Here is a 21,941-nt window from a genome sequence, read left to right as displayed (position 1 = left end):
TTACGAAGAGAGGAGAAAACCGTGTGACTTTTCCCCACAAATAGATTGAATGATTGAAGCGGGAGAAGTAGCACCTTCCCTTGCCATTGGTGCTATTATTCACACTTGCAACTCTCAAATTACATCTGCAAGACACCAGATCAAATGGACCTCATCCTTGACAACAATTGACCCAAAGAACCATCACACGGATAAAGATCCAAATTTTGTAAACAGAAAACGCTGTAACAAGATTAGTTGGAAAGAGAAAAAGCACTAGAAAAGAATACAAAGTTCAGGTGTGCTTCTTCTGGTCCTCGCTTTCAAACGAGCTTTCCTGTACATCTACTCGGTCTACCAAAGCAAAGAAAGGCAAAGAATGAGAAAAAGATTCGATAATCTGTCTAGCTACCTCTGACTAGTCTAACTGGTTGGGTACTTATCTTTTCTAATTCATGTTTTCAAAAACAAAGAGAACCTTCAATATCTGTGTCAGTTTTAACTTCAAAATAATGAACTCTTCCCTCACAGTTAAGATGGCATACCAACAGCTCTCTATTGAATGGAAACATGTTGGTTATAGACTCTGTTTGCAAGTTCTAAAGCTAATGATATATGAATGCAGCATGTCCTGCCCCTTACATTGTAGCTAATGTTAGAATAAAAAATACTAAACAAAGCATAGCAAGTACCATACCAAATAGGGAAGTCAGAGATGGTCTCTTTACTGAACCATTTTGTTTCATGTCTGTACCTGTAAGTAGCAAGATTTTTGTGAGGTTATGGCTAATGGCTATCAAGACGAGCAATGGCAATATAGTTATCAACTAAGCAAAACTTCACCAGAGCTGGCAGTAATTGCACATATATGTTAAACAGCAGAAAGCAGTCAAACAATGGATATGCCTATAGAATTCTATCCATTTGGGTCAAAGATAAAACATCTAATATGCAAATCAGATCCATAACGGCTACTTTTTTTGTCAGATATATTGATTGATGGACTCACCGATCAATATACTATCGCTGGTAAAGAAAAGTTAAGTTGATCGATCATTACCAGTGGATGATCGATCAATCGAGATTTTCTTTGGTTGTGTAATACAAGTATGATCGATCATGTTTTAAGTCCCCTACTGGCAAGGTTTTGACTGATCAATAATCCAGGACATGGTCATTTCATGCTATAAGGCATGATCGATCATCTCTACCACAGTAAGATTCCACAAATACAAACTAGTTACTAATTACTAAAAATATGAAGATAATCACCAAAAAAAAGTAAATAGCATAAAACTTTGCCTCCGCACTGCAGAGAATACAAACATTTCAGAACATTATTTACTTTCTTTTTGAAGTGAAAAGAAAGTCAGAAAATGGTAATCAAGTTTTAGAATATAGATTATGGTAAAATTATATTCCAAAACAAAATGCCGCCAGAAATAACTGATATAATTATCTTATAGCATTAAGCATCTAATGTTAAATAACGAGCATAACAGAGGCACCATCAGGGAATACAAGCATTTCCCAAAGTCATTTACTTTGATTGTGAATTGAAAATAAAATCAGAAAATAGAAATCTAGTTGTAGAATAAGGATTGGAGAAATAAATACAAAAGTATGGGGCGATAAGAAGTGAACCAAAAAAAAGGATATAATTGTCTCATAAAATTAAGCATCTAACTGTTTGATAATGAGCATACCAGAGGTTCCTATTGATTTAACTAAGTCTGACTTCTTGAAGGTAAACCCTATAAAGTTGGCATCTTTTGATGTCAACATCTGCACAGACACACAGGATACACATATTAATCAAGCAAGTAAAAAATAAAAGCCAAGAAATTTCTTTAACTAATGAAACCAATAGCTTTGTCAACTGACTCGCATCCAACTTCAGGTCCCAATACTTTTAGAAATGTTAAGCAAGATAATACTGAATCATAAATAAGAAAAATCTCTAGTGTTAGCTATGTCTGCCGATCAGAAATTCCAGCTTTACACCAAATAAAGAACAAAAATCCATGTGATGTTTCACTAATTTAGATGGATTACAACACCAAAGTGTAATACTGACAAGGTCTGTTTGGTCTGACCTTAAGTTTATCTATATTAAGAGTAAAAATGCAGCAGCTTTGAGAGCCCTAAACATGGGTGTGCAGTTGCACAGAGTAGAAGCCACAAACATATCATATTTGAGCCATATGGGGAATCTGTTCCACATTTCCTTTGATATAGATATCATCTTCCTTGAGTAATTTTTTTATAGTTTTTTTTTTTTTTTTTTTTTTTTTTGCAAAGTAGACTGGATAGGATGGTTTTGCATAGTCCAATACAACTGGAGGGCCATTTTTAGTCACAAATGAAAGCTGTTCAAACTTCTGAAATCTGAACAGAGAAGCTGAAAAAATGTGAAAAGGTTAAATCAAAAGGAAGTATCTAGCTGTCTTATGCAAAGACCATTTATCCTACACAGAGATAAAGATGTTTCCTGAAGGTCGCTCAATTGAAAACAGTCAATACCTTGCGCCAGGGTCCCCCTCTTGGCAATGCTGGTGGTGGACCTTCAACCTAGAAAAGAACAAAATTCAGCATTTGACCGATAGATTCATTACAGTATAATCTCAACCCAGTGGGCCACATAAAGAGAGTTTAGTTTTAGGCACAGAAGATATGGCATGCTAAAAATAAACTATACATAATATTCTTTTTTTAATGGAAACAACACATAATGTCAGAATTGTTTTCCCTAATAGTGGTTACCCAAGATATCTCAAACACCTGTGTCACGTGAACATAAGTCCTCATAAGTTTAGTTTGAGAAAAGAAAGGTTATATGTAATAATGCTTGTGAGTTTTTTTTTTTTTCTTTTTTGATAAATGGAAAGATTTTTCATGTAACAATTATATTGTGACTTTTTTTTAACTAGTGCAATTATTTTTATTAAAATTTTGTAAAATGAAACAATGAGAGTTAGCGCTTCAAAAATAATAATAGTGTGATTTGAGGCATGTGTTGATGTGAGAACTCACCTTGCCAAAATATAATATTATTCCAACTTTACTTATGATCGATCACAGCAAAAAAGTAAAAAAGCTGAGACATCCAAAAAGAAAGACTCAAATATTTCATCTCGCTGACTGCCTTTTTCTGGATAATTTACACCTTTTAGAAACCAGTAAGCAGAACCATTACCAAGGATGCAACAGAAATGTAACAAGCAGGGTTGATCAATTTTTCAGGAATGTTTTATTTGATGTCATATATAAAAGCAAACAGCCTTCTTTCCCTCTATCAACTAATGATGACCAGAGTTACATTAAGAACATTTGCTATATCATAAATTTACTGACAGATTAGCTAAATATGATAGAAAATAACAGTCTCTATTTTAAAGTATCTATGACCAAATGGATGATTGACAAATAATGTGCAGCAGAAACCTCTCACATCTTCCAGCATATGGCATGGACCAAAAATCTTATGGTGTTTTTTGAAATGTAAAACTGAATCCCTTAGCAAAATGTTTCTACCAAATCCATTCCAACTATCTAATAGACAGAAACAGAAGGGAGAGGGTTCATATAAGCAATAATGGCATGATTAGGTTGAAAAACGTAAGCACCAAATGCTACAGTTATTAAAAAAGATAAATATAGTACTAACATCATCAAATTTTTCAAAATTTTGTGTGTCCAACTCTCCATTAACAACAGGCTTGTAGGCAGCTTCCATCTCGTACAACTTGTCCCACTGAATGCCTCTGAACCATGGATGAGCCTAGCAAAAATAAAACGCTTAAAATAAAGAACATTGGGCATCTACTGAAAGTTATCCATATTAATGAAAAACTAGAAGCAAACATGATATGCACTTCTAAGAGGAACTTCATAGGATAATGTGTGCAAAGCTCACATCACCACATATGCACTACGTCTTGGACAAGAAACATGACACTTGTGATGCCTCAGTTCAAAGACAACACTAAAAATTTGAAACATTCAAAATTCAGAATCAATACGGCCCAACATGGTGTAATGGGACATGACTCTATAGTCTGTGTCTTCTATTCTTTGCTGATAAAACCATCTATAAAACCTTCCACCCTTTATTTACAAAGAAAATAAAGAAACAGAAAGGACACGTTTTTTCATAGTAACTCTGTTCATTACTAGTGTTTTTTAAAGATAAAGTTATACCGACACAAAATTTCATATCAATTTATTTCCAAATAAGGAAATAGACGAGGTATTGCATTTATTGTATTTCATTAAAGAAAATTTATAGAATGCAATGGTTTAAAGCACAAAATAGGGGAGGAGTATCCAGCTGCAAATGAGTATATCCTCATCGCAAAGAAGCTTAAAGACCGGATTAGTTAATGAATGTCCACACAATTACCACTGATATGTATAAATTTTATAGAGTTGTCAGCTAGTTACAAAGGCATAAAATACCTTGCATGGAACCATATCAGATTTCAGAAGATCAAGAATATAGCATCTAACTAACTACTGATATTCCAAGAAAGTTGTATAAAATACTAACAATAAGTATCACATATTATCATTACCATCTTCTCATAATTCCATGAAGAAACTAAAGAAAAGTCATCATGTTTTCACTGGAACAGAAAATCACCTTTATTTCTTCTACACCCCGAGTTCCCAGCCTATTTTCAACATCACATAGCATATGGCAGATCAGATCTCTAGCTTCAGGTGATATTTTTGGTTCTTCTGGGAATTTCAAGCATGTTCTCCAGTTAATTATCTGATACAAAAATAAAAACGTTCAGAAAGTTTCTCATGAGGAAATATCAACCATGAAACAAAACAATGGTTAACTTTTAAAAGAGTCAAGTGAAAAGTACCTTTCTGCATGTTATTCTTGGATCATCGGAGCAGAAGGGAGGGTAGCCTATAAGCATTTCATAAAGGATTGCTCCCAAAGACCACCTAGCATAGATTTGGAAGAGTATGGAATAAAAAAAGTATTTTGCTATAAAATACAGGAAAGCATTAATTGCTTCGGCAATAATACATGTAACTACTGTTGGTGGATAAAAAGACCCCCAATCAACAGAGGTGACAATCTGAAGGGGTGTGTGTGTGGGTGTGTACATGATCAAAGTTTTCTTGTCAAACATACTAATAATAAATCAAATCGTTAACAAACTAAAAGAATCTATCTCAAGCTATCAATTTGCATACAAACTGAAGAGACGGTTTGTGAAGATTGAATGAGAGGAGCAAATCCAGAGATTGTAACCCCCCAACCCCACTTTCTCATGATTTCATTCAATTCTTGTCCCTTATCTGACAAAAAGGTTGTTACCCAATGGGTAAGCATAAACCCACCAGAATCATGATGCATCCCATCCAACCATCTTAGACCGTTTAGAGAAAATAAAGAGATTGAACCCCATTTTCTCATGATTTCTTTCAATTTAGTTCTTGTTTTTATGCTTCTTCATGTCTCTTATCCAACAGAAGCATTCTCACTGAATGAGTAAGCATACACCCCCAGCATCATGATGCATCCCGTACTTGATGTGATCTCAATCATTGAGCAAAATTATCTATCTTACCATTGTACACCATTTAGAGAAAATAAAGAGATTGAACCCCATTTTCTAATGATTTCATTCAATTTAATTCTTGTTTTTATGCTTCCTCATGTCTCTTATCCGACAGAAGCATTCTCACTTAATGGGTAAGCATACACCCCCAGCATCATGATGCAACCCATACTTGATGTGGTCTCAATCATTGGTCAAAATTATCTATCATACCATTGTACACCATTTAGAAGCATTTAAGTGTCAACACCTAAACAAGCATACAATTTTTTCAAGTGTCAAAACAGAGTGGGACTATCATATAAGGAACACCATCTGATTCTACCCACACCTGTTATTTCCAACAGTTGCACTCATAATGACTCACTTGATATGGAAAGAAAAACCTTATTTTCCAAATCTCTGAACAAGAGAAGGCTAGCAAATCATGTCACTCTGGTCTTTTCTTTTTCTTTTCTTTTCTTTTCTTTTCTTTTTTTTTTTTTTTTTTTTGTCAAGCATTTCAGTCACTCCCGTTGATAAAAGATTTATTTATAATGGATACTATGGGATCAAACAAATATATCCATGTATACTGACCCATTTATACCCTCAAAATTTTTCTTATTTAAGCCAAATAAAGCTAGAGGAAAGAAAATTGGTCTTAAACTATAAGATGATTTATTTCCTTATAATCCAAAAGTATAGTGTTTTTTTCTTGTTCCACTTTGCTTTATAAACAAATTGAAGATGAGTCATCCTCTGAAGAAAAAAAAAGTTTGAAAATGCTTCTTACCAGTCACACTCCATCCCATAACCTTTCTTCAGCAACACTTCGGGTGCCATGTAATCAAGAGTTCCTACTGTTGAATAAGCCTGTAAGACACATAAGAACTACTGATGAGGCACACACTATTTCACCATCCTATGAATAGCTCGTGGGCAGAAAAAATCAGAATCTTTCCCCTTTAATCAGTAATCTGATTTTTACAGACAGGTAAATCACTGCATCAGAAAATAGGCAACAAAATGAAAAGTTTATGACGGGACAAACAGTACCAGAACACGACGATTCCGCTTCCATTGTTGCAGTTGTTCTTTGGGCATCATCCAAGGTGGCCTTTCACTCCCAGAAAGTCCTTCAATTTCAGCAGGTGCAGATTCATCTTCCCATAACATTGTGGAGTACTTATCCAACGGCTTACACAAGCCAAAATCAGATAGTTTTACATGACCATCTTTATCCAGCAGCAAATTGTCTGGCTTTATATCTCTATGATCAGAAGTTTATTAAGTTCTTTCACTATCAGTATCGTAAACATTAAGAAAGGAACCATATGAAATTTGCACTTATGCTAGGAATACCACACATGAAAATATAAATACCTACACATATCCAGTTGCAATATAGTAAATTACTCCAAGAATAGCATGTTATATTGATGTTCATTAAGTTATATTTAAATAGTTTGACGTACGTCTACAGAAAATTCAGAATAACTACTAAATACATTTTCATGTTGATCGATCCTAGTTCAGAAACTGACAGAACAAGCAACACTTAAAATATCAAGAGGCATTTCAAAATCAGCTATTGGCTGGATAAGTGGTTCCACTGATCCTCCCAGCAGATTTCAGCAATTTTATGATAAGGCCCAAGATATAGCTGAAATGACATTAATAATCTGCTAATACTTTTGCTTTCTGCTGATTCCCTTACAACAGAGGGGCGAACAGAATAGCTTGTCTTAGATCATGATTTGCTGCCCCCCTGATATATTTTCTGCTTTTGAGAGCAACCTCTATCCTCCATTTGTATTTTCTCTTAGTTTCCCTTCAGTAATTTTTAAAACTCCATATAAATAAATAAATAAAGAAAGAAAGAAAGAAAGACAAGAAAATGAACCATCTTAATGGTTTCAGTTGAACTAGCACCTATCAATAGATAAGAAGACCACAGTTGAGAAATGAGATCCATTGATTGTGATCAACCCATGATTACGAGAAATCCTAATGCCGCACTAAGAAGACCATGCACTAAGAAGACTACTCAGTAATTTTTCTTTAAAAAAAATCCTTATACTTTTTCTTTTTTCTTTTTTCTTTTTTGTTAACAGTGAGAAACGAGGATTTACTAAAGAGAGACTCCTGAGAGGGTTAATGCCTCGCTCCTTGTACCACATTGGGATTTCTTTATTAGCATTTTGCTCCTTGTACTACATTGGGATTTCTTTATTAGCATTTCCCAAAAAAATTTAGTAGTCAACGTACAAAGAAATCTAATTTAGTTTCAAATGCTAACAAATTTTTGAACAAATATTAACAACAATGACAAAGATAAAACAACAAATAACTCTATGGGAACAATCAAACCAATAACACACCTGTGAATATAGTTATGCTGATGGATGGAATGAATGGCCAGTATACTCTCTGCTATATAAAATCGTGCTACATCTTCAGAAAGGACATCCTCTCTCATCAAAAGTGTCATGAAGTCACCACCGGGTAAGTACTCCATAATAAGGTACAAATATTCTGAATCTTGAAAAGAATAGAATAGTTTTACAATACAGCGGCTATCAACCTCAACAAGCAAGTTTCGTTCAGATCGGACATGTTCAACCTGAAATTTAACAAAAAAGAAAGTGAAAAGAGAGTAAGAAAAGACAAGGAAGATTATGTGTTGGTTACTTGAAACTGAATCATTTCACCAACCTGATAGGTTTATTGACAGAATATCTCAGATAACTGATTTGATATAAACCATGAGTTTTGGTAATCAGACACTTAATGCATGGGCATGGTAGTGTCCCTTGAGGAATCTACCTATGGCATAAGAGACCTTTGAGGTTCCAGTGATCGACAGGTTTAAACATGCATTAGCCATGGTCTCAAACTCTCCTGTAGACTAGTTATGCTCACAACAAATAGGAATGCCCAAACAAAATATAGGTAACTTATACCTGTCCACGACTGAGCATTTCTGATTTCTTCAATTTCTTCAAGGCAAACACCTGTCCAGTATTTTTGGCCCGACAAAGCCTTACCTACATTGATGAAGCAAGCTCATACTCAGGACAAAGGAAATCAAACTCTTAATAACAACAGGCTTTCTACCATCTGAGAAGTAGCACAATTACAATGTCAAAAAGAAATAATATGAGTTTTTATTTCTTATTCTATCCTGCACGAGAGTAACGAGTCTGGAAGCAAAAGTTGGGTTCATAAACAAGTCCATCAAAAAGACTAATAGGAACTGATGATTGCATCTTTTCTGTTTTTCCAGACCTCCCACAAAATATGTCTCATGCTCCTCAATCGTATGTTAATAATAGTCCCACATGGATCCAAGACTAGAAAAATCGTATGTTTATCACTTCAGAAAAGGCATTTCTAACTTTGACTAACCATTTTGTGGACTTAAAGCTAACTTAAACATGGTATCAGAGCAAGTGTTTAAACATTGGTCACTACCTAAAACTGTCCACATATAGCCATACACGAGAGAGCGAGAGAGAGAGAGAGAGTGTAAGAGTAGTCCCACATGGATCAGAAATTCAAAAGATCCTATTCTTATTACTTGGGAAGAGGTTTTCTAACTTTGGCTAGTCATTTGAAGATGGATCTAGACCCAACATTAAAGATACATGTACTTCATGTAAGTTGTTGGGTTGACCTTCTTGCTCTCTTTTGGAGAAATTACAAGCTCCCAAAACCAAAATATGACTGTTACTTTTCCATTAATTAAGATAACATGTGCAATGTACCAAAGCTCGCATAACATACAGGTTCAAGCACAACATAACATACAGGTTCAAGCACAACATAACATAATGGTACACTGGCAATCCATAGGAAAGAGCATTAGAAGGCAGTATCATGGATCCAACTTCTACCTAGAGAGAGGCTAAACCTTGTAAGTTTGTAACCTCACCATCAGTAAAAGAGTTATTAGAGGATTTTACCTGTATAAATACATGTTGCTACACACTATTTTTTACTGGCCTTCTTTCTCTTATAGCAATAATGTTGCCCTCAATAACAAAAAAGAGTGCTACATGGGCTGGCAAATTCAGTGATATGACAGTGGCAATACAAGCTTTGAGCACATCGTACAGAGTTATCTATAATCCATTGGATAGCAATCAAGTTTTCAATAGAGATATTTTACCCACAAATTCAACTCCACTAATCCTCTTAACATAGGACTATCGCTTCTGGAACTGAGCCACATCAATTGCAGACAGCTCTTTCCAGCCCCTTGTAGTAACAACATTGAAAGGATGGGACATTTATGTCTTTTCCACATTGTAGGTCATGAATTTCAAAAATAGCTAGAGTGACTACACGAAATCACTACTTACCCACAGGTAGCCAGTCACTCAAGTAATTTGACCTGATCATGCATCTCTAAAATGTCAATCTAAATAAAACACTAAATAGGTAATCATCCTAGGTACTCAAAACCGAATTATTGAACTAAAACCACTAACTACATAATCATCCTAAGTATTCAAAACCGAAACATTTGAGCTGACATGCATATTATTCATCAGCACAGGTTTGCCATTACCTCTCCGAAGGCCCCTTTGCCAATAACAGTTAACTGCTCAAAATCATCAATGCCAACTTTACTCCTTTGTGTTCGCATGTATTCTGTTTCTTTCCGCTCCAAATTTCTAAGCATCTCCTGTTCTTCTTCATTTGAGACCTGAGCTTCTTGTGCTTCCCTCTGAAGTGCTTGACGTCTGAAACAAAAACAAGAGATATTCAATCTCTGTAAGAAGCTGAACATAAGAAGTTTATATTGTCTGATGCTTGAAAACCAAGATGCCTAAAGCTATTCCAAGCCAAGCATCCTCTATGATTGACTTGGCTGAGTTAAATGACTTTTATTTAGCAAAATCTAATTCCTCTGGATCTTAATGGCTAAAGCAGGTAGTTATCAAATGAAGTTTGGATGGTCTTACAAAAATTAACTACTAGAAAGATTGCAAGAGATTATTGATAATCAAAATTTTGAATGACAGCAGCACTTTGAACCAGCTTCTCTTTCAACTAAAAGTAAGTATCAGGTCAAAGTTTATAGAATAACATGTCTAACCATTAGGACAAATAAGAGTGTCTTGCAAGATTCTCGATCAACCTAAGATTGTGGATCAACCTGCCAACAACTCATGCATAAAAAATTTAGCTCAAGCATCTAATGCTAGCCCCTCATTTCTTGTGAACTACCACTTGTTATAAGTGATCAATTTCAGACTAGCAACTCCACAAGTGATGAATTATTTTTTACTAAAAAAATGCAATCAATGCTAGCCCTTCATTTCATATGAACTATCACTTGTAATCAGTGATCTCTTCTAGTCTAGCGACTCCATAAGTTATGAATTCTTTTTACCGAAAAATCTGTAATCCTCACATAGCAGAAACATTTACCATAGTTGTACCAGAAAGTAGATGTCTAGCAACTCGACTAGTTATGAATTCTTTTTTACCAAAAATCCTGTACTTCCCTCATTAGTAGACAAGTATTACATTGTAGAACCAGAAAGTAGATACAGAAATAAGCTTCCTGTCACATTGCTTCATTCTACATTGAGTTAATTAACTGGTGAAGTTATTCAAAATCTAAATACTTTCAATCAAGAAGAATAGATGAAATCAGTTATGAGCCTGAATCTCCTAAGCGCAAATGGACCACCTATGAGTCTCAATTGCTTATGGAGACAAGTTTAGGTTGATATAAGTGTTAAATGAAAACTAGAAACTAGTGTATATAGGTCAGCCCTACGAATGGATTCACAAATGTTAATCAAGATATCAAATTTAAAAACTAGCGTATATCAGATTTTGCATCTATAAAGAATTTTTTTCAGTCAAAGAAGATTGAAGATGAATACGAAAGAATATTAAAATGACTCTCACAGAAAGAAGTCTCAAAGAGCAATAATTAATATGGCAAAATTTAACTGTCTCATGGTAAGAAGTCTCATGAGAGTATCAACTAGAGGAGGTTTAGTTATTTTGGTCTTCTATTCATGTTCAGTTGTTTAATTATTTTAGGACTTACACTTTAGGAGTCAAACTCTAGGTGTAATTGAGACTTGAGTAGTTTAATTTCATTATGATTCTATATCTTTCCTGTATTATAAATAGAAGCTCAATATACTCAAATTAAAAATAAAGTCAATGCATTAAATCTCTTTTCCAGAAATTCAAAACATTAAATACCTACTAACTTTAGTTGCTTGAAGTAATGATATTTCAACAAGGAAAACAAAGACAGCGCATGCAACCTGAAATAAAACCATACGAAACCACGAGAAAGCAGTCACAGACAGCATTCGAACTCAAACAAAGCTCACTCCAACCAATTCTCCAATCACAAAAGACAATTATTATTCGAATTCATCTGTAAATAAAAGAGCCCATGCAAACGAGGAAAAGCAAACTTTCGCGCGAATGCAGCCAAACGTCCTCCGCATTTATCTCATACACACGCCAATTCGCACAATTCGCCCGGACTCTATAACAGCACTAAAACAAACTAAAGAGCTACTAACCGCTCCTTCCGTTCCTGAAGTCCCTGAAGATAATTCTTATAATGATTCTCAATAATCTGCTTGGCCGCCGCAGCCTTCTGCCTCGTCACGGGAGACGAAACAGCCATCTCGTGTCCGATAACAAAGCCTTCAGACCGGAATCCGTCCGCAAACCGCGCTTCCTTCAACTTGCCTCCAACATCCCCTCCTTCCATCTCTAACCTCTAATAATCACAGATCCAAACTCTCATGCTCTTCCCCTTGTACACATCTCAGAGCTCGCAAAATCCTCCGTGGTCCCGCACGATCGACGCGGATTGTAGGAAAAGGGACAAGAAAACGATAGCTCAGCTGACACTAGGAGCTTTCCAGTGTATAACAGCGAGAGGATTTATCATTTCCGTTGCGAGATCTGAAAGCGAAGCGTTGGATAAAGTGAGGAATCGAGGTGAGCTTATCTGTCTCCAAATTTATAATCATCTCCCATGGCTTCGATTCGGAAATTAATTCTTTATAAAAAAAAATCTAGTTTGGAGTGGAGCAGAAGATACAGTTTATGGCGTTTTGCGGCGCGCAGGAGGAAGAGAGAGAACGCTGAAACGGAGTCGAAAGTGCGGGTAAATCTATGGGGACACCTGCGACGGAGTACTCGATTTTTTCAATAGCGGGTTAATTTACACAAGAAAGGGACCCACTCCAGGTTGTGTTCAAGTAATCGGATCCGTTCATTTCGAGAGATGGACCCCTCTGTGGAAGAAAAGAATATCTCGACTTTTGGAGTACTTTCTAACTGATTATCACGTCTTCGGTGAACGCCCGGGATCCGTTTTGATGGACAAGGCGGGCGTCGATTGAATTCAAAAGTTTATTCGATAAATACAAGGGGAGACATAGTTAAGATGCTACGCTTCTGACTTACTTTCAGATTGCAAGTCATTAGTGAGTCAGGGTGTCGTAGCGGATAAAAGGAAAAGTATTCGGTCAGACGAGTCTCGCATTAAGAACGTAGAATAAAACATGTTATCGTAAAGACCGGCGGTGCCTGTGACTTGTGAGTGGGTTTTGTTAGCTGGAAAATGGTAGTAATCTGTCTTAAAGTCGAAAATTAGATGGCGACGCCGAGTAAGCAACGAATCATGGGACACCACGTGGGACCCATATGGGAAACAGAACTAGACCCTTACAGAGCGGAACGCATTTATTAGTCGCGCGAGTAGGCCAGCATAACGCCAGCTTTGGTGAGTCGGTCCATGTAGCACTGTCGCTGATGTCGGTGACACGATGATGTTTGGTCCGATATTGGAGATTGTACCGGGTCACGGTTCCGTCCGGTCCAATGTTGGTTAGGCTTTGTCTTGCGAAAAATGAAATAGAATCAACCCGTAAGGTCTAGAAAAAAAAATACTACCATTATTTCTAAATATAATTAGTAAGATAATAATCAAATTCTTTTTTTATTAATTATTTTAAAAAATAATAAGGATCAAAATTTGATTTTATTTTATTTTCTATAGAATTCAGGCAGTTTAGCTCGGACAGCCTTTTCAAACAGCTTTACCATTAAGGTCTTATGAGAATGTTATTATGTGTCACAGGTGAAGGGGTAAAAAGATAAATTTCTACGCAGAACTAAATACACTTATGGAACTGATGCTGAATTATTTTTACTAATGGGGAGATGAGATCCCCTGACAGTAGAGAAAATAATTACAAATCCGTATAAAAATAATTCTAAACATGGAGACCAACCTTCGTCAGAAAAGAATTCCCTCATCCTTCTCCTCTTCCACAGACAACCAGTTGAGTGCAGCACGAATTGAGATCCCTTATTGCAGTGGTATCTTCTCTGCAAATTGATTTCTCTCCTCTTGTAATCCTATATCTACCTAAAAAGTCCTCTCTGTTGAGCTCACTGGTACTCGCTTCACATAACTAGTCACATTCAGCAACTTCAGAGACTCTAAAAAGAAAGGATATAAATATAGTAAACCTAAAAGTAGAGACTGTAGTTACTAAACAATTTGAACCCTCTGAACATCTAAACTTTGTCTAAATCCACCATACCAAGCAACCAGTTAAATAAGTAATTTTATTATCTGTCAGTTACACAATGAGTTAGAAACTCAAGTTAGAAGCACAATCATAAATCACATTGAACTTCGAGTTAGAAGCTGAATCATAAATCACATAAAATTTCAAGTTAGTACCTCAATCAATAGTCTGAAGGGAGATTCAATGCAAACCTAAAATTAACCAATATGGGGCAGACAAATATCATTGGCTTGTTCACATTAGGAGATCCAAGATTTTCATAACCAACCCACTTGAACCTATTTCAATTCACCTTTGAAGCAATACACCAATTGACAACATCCATAGGCATCCACCTGTAAAGATGGAGATGGTGGTTGAGATCAACGAGGATCACACTAACTCAACCACCAAGAAGCTATCCAGCTTAGGGTGTAACCATTTGTTTCACCAATCAGAGGTGTATGGCTTTCTAGTAAATCTCTCAAGTCAATCAAGCAGAGCGCGAAATTTTTGAAAGCTCCACTGCTACATAACTAACAAACAGACTTCAATTGCATCCTGATAAGAGAATAAGATCAACATCTTCTTTCCTTTCCAGCAATTAAAGTAAGAAGGCACTCCATCCACTCACATTTGCCTCAACTCTCCACAAGGTTTTTACTTCTCGTTCATCTTCTCAGGGAAGAAAGCCCATGCTCATTCATTCTTTTCTTCCATTTCTAACAAATATTTGGATAAGATGTCAAAATAATACAGTGGGAAAAAACTCACGCACAAGAAAATCTAATGAGTAAAATCCTATATATACCAATTTCCAACTTTAATCTTATTTTATTTAATTTAAAAGTAATATTAATATTAAAGACATTCTTATCTTATTCATATATGTCATAGGGATTCATCACTTCCACCTCACAAGCCAAACACAGTTCACTAAATTCCAATCATCGAATAAGTCTCTCTTTCACAAGGAATCTTTTTCTTTAAGAAGAAGAGCGCATTTAATTAAGCCCAGAGGCAAGGAAACAACAAGAGGAACATCAGGGAGGGGGATCTCTAACAATGAGATTGAAAAGAAACCCTTCATTAGCAAGAAAATCAGTTTTCCTATTAGCTGATCTATGGACATGAGTCTAGTTACAAACAATATTTTTTGCAAGATCTAGGAATTCATAAAATACATTCCAATGATGCCAAGGAGGATCTTTCTGCTTGGTGCACCAAGTGATAACGTTGCTGGAATCTTCTTCTATGTTGAATGGTCCTTGAAACGGGCCGTGGAAGATTAGGAGCCCCTGTTTGAGAGCATGTAACTTAGTAGAAGTGGAGTTGGAGACGCCAATGGGGCCCAAGTATGAGGCTAACACCACCCCATTAGAATTGCTAAACACTCCGCCAATCCTTAAAGGACCTGGATTGCTCAACGAGGAGGAGCCGTCAAAATTAAGGATTATAACGCCCAGGGTAGGAGGATCCAAATCAATAACTAGAGCACAAGAGGGAGAGGAGAGCCAGTAGACCAGGTACCAATTGTTGCAACTTCTTCAAAGAGCTTCAATGATTTCAACCAATAGATGATTTGGGGAAAAGAACTGTTAGAAAAGCTACTGAGGGGTATTTTGGTCTTTTCACATCAGTAGATTTTTTAAAGTCTAAGTTATCTTGTTCTACATGTTTAATTATGTCAATAGGCTTAGTTTCATTTAATTTAATTATGTACATTGGAAGATATAGGATTTAAGTGCTCTTCAGTATGGGCATTTTTTACTTTGACTAAACCTCACTTAATAAATAGAAGAGGGGGTCAAGGACAAACCCCAACGAGACTCTTCTCAAGAAGTCTCTCTTCTCCTCTTCTTCTTCCCTCTTCATTTTCTCTCTTTATATCCTCTTATTTAACATTTCCACAGAACTTTTCAGCAGCAATTGACCAAGAAGAGGAAGGATTGCTGAAAGCATCTCTGGTTACGCTCGCTCCACATGCTACAGGGAATGAAAGCTAAACTGACTTTCAGCATAGTCTTCCACGCAAGGGAAAATGCAGGCCTACATTGAGGGAGATGAGGCTCGGGAAGGAGCTTGGAAGGCACAAAAAGATCTGAAACCGGCTAAAGAAAGCACTCTAGAATCGCCAAGAGAATCGGCAGTGCAAGAGGTGATGGTATATTGTTTCTTCCGCCTGACCACAAAGGAGGCAATCGATGCAAGGGATGCAATAGCCTCTTCAAATTAGATTAACCATTGTAAGAATCTTCCTTTAGAGAGCACTCCAAACAAAGAACATAATCTTTAGAGGGTCTGAAAGAGACCAAGCTGCTAACATGGCATAACAGGGGAGAAGGTGTCATCAGCTAGTGGGTGCCAAATACATCTGTCTCCCCAGGATGGCCGAAATATCACTAGGTCCAAATCAGCTATGAGGCTACTAAGCTCGACTACTTCAAAATCATTTAGATGGCATCTGAAATGAAATCCCTAGTAGGCTTTATGGAGAGAACCGTTCACAACCAAGTCAGAGAGGAGCACTGATGATCTCCATGTTTAAGTTGAATAAGCATAGGAAGTGAAGCTTGAAGGCGATTCAAGCAGCCAAGCATTTGAAAAAAGGAGGAATGCAATGCACATTCCCAACAAAGAAGATAATGTAATGAGAGAATTGGCTGAAGGCCTTGAAGATGTACTTCCAAATGGGTAAGAGACGACTTATAGGTCCTCCTCCCAGGTGCCAAAGCTCGTTCAACTCTCCTAATTTTCTTTTGACTAGAGAAATCCAAGGGAGATTGCTAACCACATTAAGCCACCATTCAGTGAGAAGAGCTTTGTTGGTCTCATTAATTGTCTCCTTAATTCTTCCAATACCCCGTCCACCTTGCCGCTTCGGCTTGCAAACATCTGCCCACTTTACTAGGTGATGTTTGAAGCTTTTTTATGAGCCTTTCCAAAAGAAGCTTCTCATAATTTTTTCAATGTCTTTAACAACAACTTGTTGGGCAATGGAGAAATGATAGGAGGTAGGCAGGGAAACCATACAAACAAGAATGGATGAGGATTAATTGCCCGACCTTCGAAATCATCTTGCCTTTCCATTAGAGAGATGATTGTGGAGCTTCTCTATTATTTGGTTACAAAGAGTCCTTGCAATTCTACCGATGAAAAGGGAGAGGCCTAGATAAGTGCCCAAAGTAGAGGCTGCGGAGCAACCAAAACAGGAAGCTAAGGCATCTAACTACACCGAAGGGAGATTGAACCCATAAATGGAGGACTTTTGCCAATTTATCTTCTGACCCAAGATCAACTCAAAAATGTGAAGAAGATCTTTGATTTGGAAGACCTGGTCCTTTGAGCCTCTCCCCAAAAACTATGGTGTCGTTTAAATATTTAATAGTCAGAGTGTCCAGACTGCCATCCAGAAATAGTTGTGTAAATCAATCAATATTTTTTCTATCTTCTGCCATGAAGCACCAAGTTGCTCTTGTTGAATTTATGGAAAAGAGAAAAACTTTATTGACTTGATGTAATCAGAGTACATGAACCCCTATTTATAATAGAAGAAAGTAGTAGAGTCCAATTACAATTAAACTACCCTTGTCCCAATTACACCCAAACTTTAACACTTAAAGATAAGTCCTAGCATAATTAAATAACTCAACATAAATAGAAGACTAACATAACTAAAACACCTTTAAACAGAAACTCTTCTGTGAGACCTGCTTCCATAATAATTTTGGCTCGGTAAGACTTCTTATTGTGAGAGTCATGTAAGACTCTTCCATATTTCCTCTTCAACAACTCTATTACATTGCCCATTAAAACCGTCTGGATCAGAAGCCTTAGCCATAGGCATCACTGAGGTGTCTTCAAGTTCCTTGGAGGCAAAGGGTTGCTCCAGCCTATCCGTTGGGATTCAATTAGCAATCTTAAAAGGAGTTGGTTAATGAAAGGGCGGTTGAGCATTCTTCCTTGTAGAGCCTTGAAAAAAAAGATTTAATTTTCATTAAGGATTGTTTGTCTGTCAGACTTTAACTCTGCATTGACTTGGAACAAGTTAATTTTGTTAGATCGATGGCAGGCTAAAGCAATGGATTGAAAGAATCAGGAGTTTGCATCCCCTTCTTTCAACCATTTGACTTTAGTTCATTTTTTTCCTTTTGATCCTAGCATGATTGATTAAATTTTGGAGAGTGATGCATGCAGTAATGCAATCAGAGAACTCAAAGAGGGAGAGAGGTCTACCTTCCCCAAGAGAGTCAATTTTTGCGTGCAAAGCATCCTTCTTGGCGAAGAGCGAAGCTCGAGCGATGGCGGCCATTGCTTCAACTTCCCTTTCAAGATCTTCAACTTCATGGAGATGATATCTATGATCGGCCCTTTCGCCCTAACCTTCCCTCCAAAACTCCATTAACTTGCAGCAATCCTTGTCCTCCAGCCAAGAGTTTCCAAATCTACAAGGCCATTGCCCCCAGAAGCTTGACTTTGTGTCGAGCAACAACAGCTAGTGGTCTGAAACTTTTCTGTCGTGAAGTAGGGTTGAGGTCTAGATAGGTTTGGAGCCAATTGTTAGTGCTTAGGAATCGATCTAATTTGGATATGATGGGCTTTCCTTTTAGAGTTACTCTAGGTGAAAGTTTTTCCTGAGGCTAGGATTTCCTCAAGGCCAAAAACTCCTATGAAATTGCTGGATTTGCAAATTGAGGAGGTTATGCAACAAACAAGATTGAGGGGGTGAGGGGGGACGGGCTTCTTGCTAATGAACCCGATGGTGTTGAAATCTCCTGCAATGAGTCAGGAGACATTCTTGGCTATTGAACCTGATGGTGTTGAGAGGTTCTTGGCCCAACTCTTCCCAGAGTTCGGTTAGGTGTCTGTAATTGCTCGACCCATAAAACCCACTAAGGCTCAATGTAGTCCCAAAAGTCTTGTCTTTGAATTTAATTGAAACCGAGAATTCTCCAATATTGCTATCAATGGATTCTAGAATAGTTGTATCCCAGATTACTAAAATTTTCCCTGTTGTTCCACAGGTGTTACGAGCAAGCCAACCAGGTTGGGAAATGGGGCAAATATCTTTAACTAATGAGTCAAGCATTGATCAAATTTTGGTATCCTGTAATATTACTACTTGGACTTCTTCAACGCAAGCAGGTCTCTTATAGAAGCACTTTTCCTTGGATTTCCTACTCATACATTCCGAGAAGCTATCTTCATTTCTTGCCTTTCTTCTTCGTCATCTTACTCCATGCTTCCTCATCATAATGATGTTTTTGGCTTTGAAATTGAGTTTGGCTATGAGCATTATTTCTGTTTTGAGGTTCACTTCTAACTTGGAAAACCTTTAGCAATTCCTTTTCCTTTCCTCAGTCAGCTTGTTCCTTTATCTTGTTGCAAATCAAAATTATCACCATCTATTTCTCCCGATGGTAAGCACTGACATCAAATAGCCGTCTGAATTTCAAGTTGCCGAATTCATCTTCCTTCAAAGAAGTAGGATTTCCAGTGGACGATTCGTCACTTCTAGAGGGTGAGTGATCCATTATTTGACCAAAGATTGTGATGGGAGTATTGGCGACAGCAGCTGGGTTTGAGGTGCTGATGGTGTTTTTCTGGTATATGTGAGTGGGAAGTGATAAGGGACAAATGTGCAATTTTCAATTGACATATGCAATTGTCGATTAGTTGGCTTTGATGAAGGAATTATGAAGGAGAAAGGAAGAGAAAACAAAGAAGGAGAATTTAGAAGAATAATTTAGAAGAAGAAGAATAGAGGAGAAAGAAGAAGATAGAGAAAAGACCTGAGAAGGACAAGAAAAAGGGGAGGAAAAAGAAGAAGGGAGAAGGAAAGAAAATAGTAGGGGAATTCTATTGATTCATCTTCAAAACTACCTTCAACATGCTATTACAGCCTATAAATAACTAAAATAGAAATTTAAAATTCAAAATAGATAAGATCAATATCTTATCAAATCCAGTAAAATCAATAAAGATAAACTAAAAATAAAATAAAATTTTAAAATTCAAAACAGATAAGATCAATATCTGATCAAATCCAGTAAAATTAGGAAGAATAAACTAAAGATAAAATAAAATAAAATAAATTATAAAAATAATTTCAACCATAATTGGTGAGTCCACTAGAGCCCGATGGGCATACTAGTGTCTCCACCAACTCTCCACTATTGGAGAACTTGACTCTGTCAAGTATAACTTTGGGGGTTTGGATAATACCTCAATAAACAGGGTCCGGATTTATTCACACGCACACCAAAACTTGCAAATGGGGAAGACTTTTTTTTTTGTTGTTGGGATTATTATAATTATTATTATTATTATTATTATTATTATTTTCCTGGATTTGATTATAACAACGTATTGAAGGTAGCTTTTGAAGATGAATTAATAAAATGCCCCTGCTATTTTCTCTCTTTCTCCCTTCTTCATCTTCTTCCCCTTCTTCTCCTTTTCACATCTTTCTCTATCTTCTTCTTCCTAATCCTTCTTCTTTCTCCTCTATTCTTCTTCTTCTAAATTCTCCTTCTCTGTTTTCTCTTCCTTTCCCCTTCATAATTCCTCCATCAGAGCTAACTAATCGACAATCACATACGTCAATTGAAAATCACGCAACTGTCCCCTTCTTCCAAACCCTAAACCCTAAACCCCCCAAAACACCAGTATGCCCATCGGGCTCCAATGAACCCACTAGGAAGGCTGAAAGCAAGGTTATGTTTTGGGGGGAAGTGTTGATGGTCTGGATGTTGGTGGAATTTTGTTCACATCAGTGTTATCATGATCAGATGATATTTGCGTGATTTGGGAATCACTATTGGTAGAGTATGATATTATTAGATCATGATGTGAGTGGTTAGAGGGGTCCATATGGCGATATGTGAGAGGCATGGGGATTGGGGTCACTGAACATGTGATTGGAGGAGGAGGGTGGAGTATACCTCATTCCCTAGTGGATTGATCCATGTTTCTTTAATGTTATGTTGAGGCAGAATGATCCATCCAAGTAAAGCAAAGTCTTCTCTCTGTGTGGGTATTCTGATTCAACTTGGCCAGCTTGCCGAAGTTTGAGGTTATCTTCTAAAACACTTACTCATACCACAACTCAATTGGAAGGTCTGAGATTTTCAGCCATATGCTGCATGGACCTGTTGGAAGGGTGGAGATTCATTTCAAGATGCTTCTACAGAGGATCAAAGAGGAGGAGTTCCATGTGATAAAGGTGTATGACAATCCTCTCAGTTAGCTACACGGATGACCCATTTGCTGTTACACAGAAAGGAGACTCATGAGGAGTAATTTCGTTTCCCAAAGTGGAGAGCCATTCACCAAGTTGTTCAAGATTCCCCAAGTTCTAGTTGATTGACACTACTAGGCTATAGGAGAGGAGCCTTCTTCCATTGTCAAGCCAGGCAGTGGGTAAGGTGAGATAGGACTGGTTTTGGGTGGGTTCCAGAATGAAGTGGTTCCAGGTTGGTTGTGATTTTTTTGGGTGGGTTCCAGGTTGGTTTTGGGTAGGTTCCAGGTTTGAATCCGAATGTTGTTGATGGAGGTGGATTAGATGGTTCAGGGAGTGGAAAAGTGGAAGAGGCTCTGGTCTCGGTTCTTCTAGGATGAAAGCTCTGAATGTTACCAAAAAGTGATTCCAATCAAAGCCATCAGAGGTGGTTTTGGGAATGTAGAGTCTAGCTAGAACTTTAGAACCTCAGATATGAACTATTTTGCATTCTGTTGACAATAATGAAAGACAAAGATAACAAATTGGGAGTCTTCAGCCCAGACTTCTTTGCTACAGACAGTATGTCCTTGAGATTGCAAA

At 37.0% G+C, this 21,941-nt stretch overlaps 1 protein-coding gene across 1 annotated transcript; it reads right to left on the bottom strand.

Moving 5' to 3' along the window:
* Positions 1–24: 24 nt before the first annotated feature.
* On the bottom strand, positions 25–12,665 carry LOC137936140 (uncharacterized). The gene is made up of 13 exons (XM_068780696.1): positions 12,110–12,665; positions 10,117–10,291; positions 8,507–8,590; positions 7,925–8,166; positions 6,600–6,813; positions 6,337–6,416; positions 4,854–4,938; positions 4,622–4,753; positions 3,647–3,760; positions 2,503–2,550; positions 1,686–1,764; positions 677–733; positions 25–333 (listed from the first exon to the last, which is right to left on the bottom strand). Exons 1-13 carry the CDS (start codon positions 12,301–12,303, stop codon positions 275–277), a joined length of 1,563 nt encoding a protein of 520 aa, XP_068636797.1. The 5' UTR covers positions 12,304–12,665; the 3' UTR covers positions 25–274.
* Between the last annotated feature and the right edge of the window lie 9,276 nt (positions 12,666–21,941).

The sequence above is a fragment of the Aristolochia californica genome, unplaced genomic scaffold (assembly GCF_029961685.1).
Source record: "Aristolochia californica isolate CCGP_79_NKW_82.1479 unplaced genomic scaffold, dmAriCali1.0.hap1 SCAF_7, whole genome shotgun sequence".
NCBI classification, from domain to species: domain Eukaryota; kingdom Viridiplantae; phylum Streptophyta; class Magnoliopsida; order Piperales; family Aristolochiaceae; genus Aristolochia; species Aristolochia californica.
Note: the sequence above shows the minus strand (reverse complement) of the source record. Positions and strands in the feature narration are given on the sequence as shown.